General features: G+C 37.0%; 1 protein-coding gene across 8 annotated transcripts in view; it reads left to right on the forward strand.

The window, feature by feature from the left end:
* Nucleotides 1-3,792, forward strand: part of PCMTD1 (protein-L-isoaspartate (D-aspartate) O-methyltransferase domain containing 1) — a 46,675-nt gene extending 42,883 nt beyond the window's left edge. For all 8 annotated transcript variants that reach the window (XM_074819464.1, XM_074819531.1, XM_074819511.1 and 5 more), the window contains one exon: nt 1,123-3,792. In XM_074819464.1, coding sequence (XP_074675565.1) covers nt 1,123-1,493 — 371 coding nt within the window. In that variant the 3' untranslated portion in view covers nt 1,494-3,792. The remainder of the gene's footprint in view (nt 1-1,122) is intronic.
* Nucleotides 3,793-9,355: the final 5,563 nt, after the last annotated feature.

The following is a 9,355-nucleotide window of genomic DNA, read 5'->3' on the forward strand; positions in this document are numbered from 1 at the left end:
CATTACTTCAACTTTATATACCTTGTGTTTGCATTTACTATGATTGGCATAAATCCACAATCACGGCTTGTTTAGCCTGATCTTGTAAATGTGTTTTGTATGGTTAGGGTTTTGTTCATGAATTTTGAGTTGGTTTTATATTAAACAAATGGGGCTTGGGGATTTTTATTTCTGTTGGCATCAGCTAAAATCAGTATTATCAGCCATAAACATTCTTTCTGTCTCAGATATGAGCAACTAGCATGCAACTGAAGTCAGTGTATGAAACAGCAGATTTTGTTTGAAATACACTGAGTGTTTTCTAAGCTGAATGCAATATTGGAAGTGTAATTATCAAACTTACTTCCTCACTACCTTCTTTCCTGCTGTGTAGTCACCATTAATTTTATGCTATTTCATATAGGAAGAAAGATAACAAGAAAGTAAGTTGAACATGCTTCAGTTTTGGTTGGTGTGCTTTTTTTCTTATTGTTTTCCATGGAATTAGCCAGCCGTAGCTCATCAAGGGCAGGCATCCACCAGCCCAGCAATACTTAGTCATCACCTGCCTATCTGTCATTGGAAAATATGTGGCTTTTGGCTTTTTGTTACTTGCTTTTATTTTTTCTTCAGGGCTTCAGTAATTTTGATTCCTTTTCTGCTCTAAAGATATGGGTGACTTACGTGGTTGATCAGCTGTGAAGTTGACATGACCCTCCCTCATCAGTTGGTTTCAGTAGGAAGTAGGGAAAAGCATAGTGAGTGGAAGAAAAAGGCAGAAGAAAGGAACTTGCCTAAACAAATGTGACGTAGGGGTAGAAATTGTTTTCCAGCAGCAGTATCTTAACACTGCCAGCCGTCGGTCCCAAGACATGCCAGGTGCTAAAAGGTGACAGTATTTGTTGTATGCTTTCTTATATTTGTGCTTACTACTTACCTTGCACATCTGTCAAAAGACCTCTTAATTTCTTGGATTGTGCCACAGGGTTTGTCAAGGTGACTGTACCCTTGTTTCATTTGCATATTGTATCATGGGACTAAAATTTCAATTGTTCTTGAACATTAGTCTTACTGCCGTGCATCTGTTTTTTTTTTTGCTAGAGGGAAATTTCACTTAGTAAACTTACTTTTCTTTCATTTTAGCTCCATGTGCTGTTAGGAATCTGCAGGACCTAGCTCGAATATATATCAGACGCACCCTTAGAAACTTCATAAATGAGGAGATGAAAGCCAAGGGTATTACTCAGAAGGCTCCTCCGAAACGAAAACGCAGGAGATGTCGTAGACGCAGGATTAACACCTATGTGTTTGTTGGTAATCAGCTCATTCCTCAGCCTCTAGATAGTGAAGAAGATGAAAGAATGGAAGATGATAACAAAGAGGAGGAGGATAAAGATCACAGTGAGACCTTGAAGCCCGAAGAGCCTCCTCGAAATCTGTTGAGAGAGAAAATTATGAGTCTACCATTACCTGAATCTTTAAAAGCATACTTGACCTATTACAGAGAGAAATAACTTGTTTTAAGTAGAAATAATGCCTACTGATAGTTCCTTTATTCTTGAAAATGTAGCATTTATTAAGTAGGTGGACAAATTATTATTAGTTTTTCATCAAGACTGAAGTACAGCGATAAATCATAACTTGTGTCTATCCGGTCTTTGCTACAAGGAAGACTTGCATTCAACAGTAGAATCCCTTTTTAAAAATCTATTTTTCTTTAAATTTTGAAAATGCTGTTTTAACTCTGATAGAAATATATATTCCATTATGCAGCACTAATCAATATTTTGCATGGTAAGTCTTTTTTGATCCCTAACAGATTTGTATTGATAAAAGGATGAGTGAAATTTTATATATGCTAAATAATTGTTAAAAATGTGCATCTGACTTGATGAACAATTTGTATGTAATTATTAGGGGAACATTTTAAACATGCAGACACTTATCCTCTAATGTCAGAATCAGACCCTTTTAAAGTTTATTTTACTACGGCTTTGTTGCAATCATTATTACTATGTTGGTATAGATGTATTCCAACAACACAAGTGCAATAAATGTATACAGACACTGAATGAGCGGGCTTTAATGAAATATGAAAATACAAGTTCTGAAATGTCAGACGACCCTCCTATTTCTGCATTTATATCTTTTGCCAAAAGATCTTGAGAAAAGTAACAGCTTCTCTCAGAGCCTTAAAGAAACATCATATTGAATAAGAAAGCAATGCTTACTTCAGCTCTGCTTATATTTAACTCCATTCTACACTTTCAGTATTTCTAACTAGAGGCACTTCCTCATTTGTGGGAAGCTTGGGACAGTACATTTTGTTTATTTCTACAGCTCACAGCATTGAGTAATGTTTGGTAATACAAGATTGTAATTTAGATTTCAGTCATCTATATTTACTGCTTTTAAGTAGAGGTAGAATTTCAACAAAGTTTAGTTTGTATTGCTTATTGGGATAGCTATAATAGTAGAAGTTAGAGTTTGTTCAGCAAATGCACTTTAGTAAGTGAATTTTATACTTAACATGCATCTTCAAAAAGGTAGACTTGTGCTAGCCTATATTTTGTTTCTGAGCATGGCTCTTAGCACAAAAGTATTTATAAAATCATATGCATCTCCTGGAAACCTAAGAGTAGCAGTGCAACTGTGGGGACCCACAATAGTGCTGATTTAAATCCTTCTATGATTTTTTTCCTCTTCTAGTTGTGGAGTTACTTGCAGTTCTCATAACTTTGTTTGCTTTTACCATCTTAATTTCTTCATTCTGTTGTAAAGTAACCATGAGGGGCAAAACACTGTTTATTAAGAACTTGCCATGATACGCATTAAAAGCCACAGTCGTCGGAAACACATGCCCGTTGGACCCAGTGAAAAACATTCCTCTTGAAATATCCTGCACAATACGTTTTATAATACTGGTAACAATTTTCTTGTGTAATAACAATAAAAATAGTTACATATTTCTGAAACAATAAACGTTCCTAGTCCAAGTATTTATAACGAGCCAATATTCACATGGTCTAACAGTCCAATGTTGACTTCAAAATATATAAGCATTTTGTTGCATCTGAGAAGGAAGATAATACCATAATCCCATGACACTTGATTCTTTATGGTGCATTTTATGCTGTAGTCCCTGTTTTTTAAGGTACATCATAGTAATGTTTAAGTGGAAATTCATGAAGGCCTGTTGTACCAGCATGTGGAGTTACTTTCCGCAATAGATTTACAGTATAAGTAAACAAAACTATTTGGAATAAATATTCTGACTTTATTTTAAAGGCAGGAAAAACTAATAAAAAAGTTTTCCAAACCAGTGATATTAATAAAGTAATTGTGATGCTTCAGCTATAAGAATTGAACATAATCTTGTTTTAAACGGATTATTTTAGATGGAGTTTAAATAATCTGAAGTGTGAGATGTTTCTTGTCTCTCCTTTTCTTGGAATCTACATCCATAAACTCAAGAGTATGAGATTACTAAATATTACTTAAATACTTTAAGGACTTTATACAGGATGCTTTTGGGGAATAAATTTCTGCTTTCTTTCATGCCTGTATACTTGGAAAAATGGACAGCGGATTACTTGTCATGATTCTTCAGTATGTAAGTTTTTTTTGGAGTCACTGAAAGAGAATGTTTCTCCTGTGTTTTATATGTGGATTTATTTTACACTCTTGAATTTATATTTACATAAATAAAAAGGTAAAAACGCAAAATGATTTAAAACTTAATTTTTGCCATCTCAGTTGATGATGGGGACATTGTTGCAATAAAACATTTATTGTGGTTTCTGCTTGCTTGAAGTTCTGTGTTTCTGTGCAAGTATTTATTTGGAAACTCAGATACCAGTTCATATTTAGGTCAGTAACTTCTTAATAAAGGCTGTTCTTGAAGTTTAGAAATAGAGTAATACACCCTCTTGCTAAACTTTGAATTTTTCAAAGGTTGGAAAATGAGATTTATTCATGATACAGGAAAGCTGTTTTGGGCCTGGCACTACTTTTCAAGTACTCATGTGGAGAGTTGGTTTCCTCTGCAGAGCCCAGAAGCTACACTTGAGCTGTATACTCAAGAACAATTTCATGGGTTTTTTTCCTAAATATTGAGATTGTTTTCATCCTTGACAGAGCAACTATCTGGGTGAAAATAAATAAGGAAAACTCTGAGGTAAGAACAGCAAGGGTGGTGAGCAACTAGCAAGTCACACTTCCTATTGAAACTCCCTCTGGGTGCAGCCTTACTTTTGTTACCTCATACAGGGTGGGTAGGCACAGCTGACTAGCAATACTGTAATTGTGGTCTCTGTAAGGAAGGGTGTGATGAATTGGAACTTCCAGGGATTTTTTTTGCTTTGGTCTGGAGGAGAACTTGAGACCAGTGCAGTCATTTCAGAAGACCTGGAGCTTTTAAGCCCATGTTGTTAAGGAAAAACTGAACAGCTGCCTTCAAAAAAACCTGGGAACAGTTTTCATTGAAATGAACCTGACCAGCTCGGTTCAGCTGAGCGCACTCTTGCTTGTTTAGGTGCTGGCAACTTAGTCTATTTCCTTTTTTTTCAATTGTCATCTGTTCTCCAAGCTACTTTTTAAAATGCATCTTGTCAGTTTGAAAACAAATAGGGAATGTAATCAAATGTTCTGTGTTCTAATTAAAGCTGTTTTAACTCATTAAATATTAATCCATATCTCCTCAAGAGTGTCTCATCATTCATGTAATTGAGTAAAACTGAAGGCTTCTACCTTCGTGTGATTTACTAATCAATTATAAAAGATTAAGGAGTTGTGTGCTATGTTCCTCTTAGAGGTGTATACAGAACTCCACCTTAATGAGCCGTCACATATTTTGACAACACTTGAATCATGTATGAGGTCCTTTCCATAAACATGTTTTGAGAAGGTCATTGGAGTGTAACTGGAACAGTAAGGTTTTAAAGTTGTCTGTTTCTCGATATCCTTTAGTAAAATTAACTTCAGTAAAACCTAGATGGCTGGCTTGATAAATGCCTGTCTGGTTTCTGTAGCTTCAGTGTTAACATGTCAACCTGTTGAATTACTCTGTTCAAGTAAAGCTGGCTTGTTTAGCCACAGGCTTGCACTGTGTTTATGGTCAGTATGGAACCAAGAATCTTTATGTTTTTTAACATGATGGTAACATTTTCTTTCTAGAGTCTTCTGTTTGTCATCCTTTGTATTCTGTGATGCTTTAAAGAGATTTGTCAGGGGAGCTAAGGGAATTTGCACCTCTCTGTTAAAGCTCTATCTGCTGCTGCTGTGATCTAGGAATCTATGTAATACCTTGCCAGGATATTTTGCAAAATACTTCAGTGCTGGAGAGAAGCAAAAGCACTGAATTGTTTTCTCTCCGTCTTCCTTCATGCATTCACAAGCAGCCATGGTGATCGTAGGCTCGAAGAAGAAGGAACAGAGGGCAGAAATATATCAGTACATGCTAAAGGCTGTATTTTCTTTTTATGAGCATTTCCTTGATGTTTTGCTAGCCACTTCTCACTGAAAAATAATTCATTAAGGTTTCCTACTCTTTATTGCTGACTTGACTGCCCGACTTCAGACATCTTTAGTACATGTGGATGATCTCCACAAACTGAGAAATGTTCCTTGCAGGCAAATAGACCTACACCTTTTTTTGTTGACACACGCTTTGGTAGTCTTCTCTCTCATATCCTTTTGACTTCTTGCACCAGTATATTCAGCTTGATCAGGTTTCTGTATACTTTTATTTTAAAGCCCAATGGCTTCTATTCATGTCACATCTCTGAAAATCCAGCAGTTTAGGTAAGGAAACTGACTAGTTCAGGAGCATTACTTTAGACTCTCATTCTGAAATTGTGTTGGCATATTGCAGATATTTATTACAAATCTGTGTCCAAAACAGTATAAACCATCATGACTGAAATGGTTATTTTTACTGAAGCTTTCACCTGGTTCCTAGTCAAGATCTAGAGGCTCACTAACTTGTACTTCTAGAAAGGGGTAGGTAGTTTTTCTCTTTGGAAGGTGTTGCACTCAAAATCATTGTTTTAGGTAGAGGAATATTTATACACATATATATATACACATACACTTGCAGAGATCTTAACAGTCTCATTTAAGAATCATGGTTAGTCTAGATCTAAATATTTTAGAAAAGAATAGTTCAGTTCACCTACATTTATATAGAGGAAAGAAAATCACAGTAATACAATTAAAGCTGTAGCACATGCACTTCTTTGTGTCTGTTCCTTGTTGTGGAGTTAATGCTCAACCTCCCGTCATTTCCCCCAAGTGTTAAATCCACAGTTTGCAACTGCTGGAGAGTGTAGCACAGAGTTCTGTGCCTCTGCAGTCCTTCATCAGAGGAATATTTTGTTGATGTTGCTGGTTCCTTCTCTCCCCAGGATCAGCTTGGGAGTCATTTGTATGTTGGATAATGTGCTTTTGTAACTTCTTGCTTTATTGTTCTGCAGCTACAGCTTGTATCCAGGTTTTCTATATATGATAATCTGTATATGTTAGAAACTATATTTTGTTAATCCTAAAGCCAGTTTTACCAAGCTTTGGGTCTACATTTTTTTTAAGCTTACTGTTACAGAGGTGTGTACAGCTGTGGGATCTCCAGTACTAAGTGTGGGCCCCATCTCTGCCACCCCATGCCAGTATTCACCTGCGCTGCTTCCTGTGTTCTCACTTCTCAGGCCCTCTGCTCTCATACTAGGGCTGCATTTTCTGCACTATGGCATTGTGTGAGAATCATAAATACCTTGTTCTGACAACAGTAATGGTTTGTTACTGTTATCTAGATAAAACTAGGCTTGTACCACACAAAGATAAACATGAGTGGAAGGGGTTACCTACAGACACCAGATCAACTAGAGAGGTTGCTGTTACAGCTAAACTGAGTAAATGATACGGGCAGGTGAAGAAAAACTCATGTAGCCAGTCCAGAGGCCTTGCAAACTCTTGCAAAGTATATGGCCTGCTGTTGGTAATGTGAGTACCATATTACAGGGTTACACAAGGGTGAAGACAAGCTTTTGTATCTTTACTTAAGTGATCAAAAAAGCATTTTTTTTTTTTTTTTAAGGGTTGGGGCAGTAGCAGGGATAAAGGAGTGAGAGGTGGGAAATTAGTATAGGAGGAGCTGACTGCTAAGTAAACAGTAGCAACAGATCAGTTCATATCATAAAAAATTTATCCAGTTTTGATTCCTGTTTCGAAATCTTTAATTTCTGCCAGTTCCCGGGTCTGTACAATCAATAGTCTGTGTGTGTAAGATTGAAAGGAGATTCTGCTCTGTGTTTTAACCACTTTAAATACCTGGTTTTAATCTTTCTAACTTAACTTTCTGCCTTTGGTTTGTCTCTGCTAAATGCTACAGTGTGTATTTGTGCCATAATCACTAAGAGCAAACATATAATGCATAATTTTTGTACTGTGTTCCACATCTACAAATTTTGTGACGTTGGCTTTCAGTAGTCTGTTAACAGTAATGACCTTTTTAGATCAACATCCTACAAAACTCTGTTATTTGTAGTACTTTGTTTTAGCTTTTTTTTTAAAACTCAGAGGGTCTTTTTTTACAAAATAAAAAGTTAGTACATCGCTTTAGAAATGCTTTGTAACCTTGCTGAGAATTCTATCAAAAACGTAAATTACACCAAGAGAGGGCAGTATTGCCTTACGGGAAGCTTAAAGGTCTGTGCTGACAACTAGTAGAGAGGAGAAAATACCTACATTGATGTGTTTATAATGAAATATTTATTTGAGTAACTTGCTTAGATATATATCTGGAAGATGTAGAATCATTTTCTACGTTATCTACATGATGATTTTTCCAAATATCTGAATTTTCTGTTTTAGGGGTATAGTACTATAATTTTTTTCCTGGGGCATTCTTTAATGTAATGAGACCTTTCCAGAGTTGCTGATGTGGATAAAGTCCTCCATTCGTAGAAATTTAAGGTACCACACTGTAAAAGGGTCTGTAAGGGCCTGACTAGCTGTTTAATTGGGCATTAGATGTCTTCAGCTGCCAGAGTTGTTTTGGAATTTGTACTAATGCTTACTTGAGACCATATGTGAGTACTGGACATTTGGGCATGTGAGGAAAGCATGGCTGTGCAGAAAACTGCCATGCATGGTACCATCTATGCCTGTGTGTGACTCTTACAGACCCGTGTAATGCAGTAGCCAGCTGCTGCTGTGCCTGCCGTGCAGTGCTGCTGCTCATCTGACATGAAGAGCAGCGTGTGTTGCAGAGGCATTGGCTGGAAGGGAGGCCGGAGTTGTGAAGCAAATAGGCATTAAATGTTACAAAGGGTGTGGTGCTAAAGCCTGGCCAACATGTCTGGGAGAAAGAGGTGTAACCTGAGAAGCACCTTGAGCACTGCTTGTTGCTCTGCTGCCAAGAGCCCCAACAAGAATTTTGTCCATTCTAGATTCTCTAGTTATGCCACAAACAGATCCCAGTCGTACCTTCAGTGTTTGCAGCAATAACTAAGCTAGCTGTCCAAGCCTCTGGATTATGCAAACTGACAGTTTTGCAGTCCTGAGAGTTTATAGTCTCTGGCAGTTGCTTATTTACTTCTGAAAATTGGGAAAAATATGTGGTAGCCAAAAAAGCAACTGTTGTGTTTAAAGCATGAGTCAAGCAGATCTGTCATACTGTTTCCACAGCGTAATCTCGGTTTTGCTAATAATGCCAGTGCTGAGATGAGCATTGGCAACAATCTTATTCGGATGCGGTTTCAACTTCTCTTGAAAAACGAAAACACATTTCTAAACTATAGTGATAGCAGAGGGAGGACATGAATGCTGAATGTTCAAAGGCCAGAGTGAGGTTTTGCATGGATGCAAAGGTTGGCAGGCTTGTTAGCTCAAATAGCCCAAGGTACACAAAGTGCTGCTAAGCTGCTTTCAGACCAGAGTTTGTACACGCTTAAATGTGGGCAAGGGGTAACAAGATCCATCTCCTTATGAAAACCTTTAGTGCTTCATTCTACAGCTCCTCTTTTCTACTCTCAGATTCTCCCTAAAATAGGGATAATGTGGATATGTTGTGGAAAGCTGTTACAGGATCATCCTCTTCAGTACCTGCACTCAGTGACTTCTCCTCTATCCAGAAACTGGGATTTTAAGTTTTCTTTAACCCTTACTAAATATATTCAATAGTGACATGCATCTCCATGACTGTAACTCACTTCAAGAAATTTGGTTTAAAAATCAACCACACTATTTTGTTTCCCCTTGAGCACAAAAATAAATCCCTTTTTTTTTTTTTTTTTTTTTTTTTTTTTGTGGAGAAGGGGAGGTAACTGCCGTTTTGAGGAGTGATAGTGATGTAATACTAACTTGAAATTAATAATAAATT

The sequence above is a fragment of the Strix aluco genome, chromosome 1, assembly GCF_031877795.1.
Source record: "Strix aluco isolate bStrAlu1 chromosome 1, bStrAlu1.hap1, whole genome shotgun sequence".
Lineage (NCBI taxonomy): Eukaryota > Metazoa > Chordata > Aves > Strigiformes > Strigidae > Strix > Strix aluco.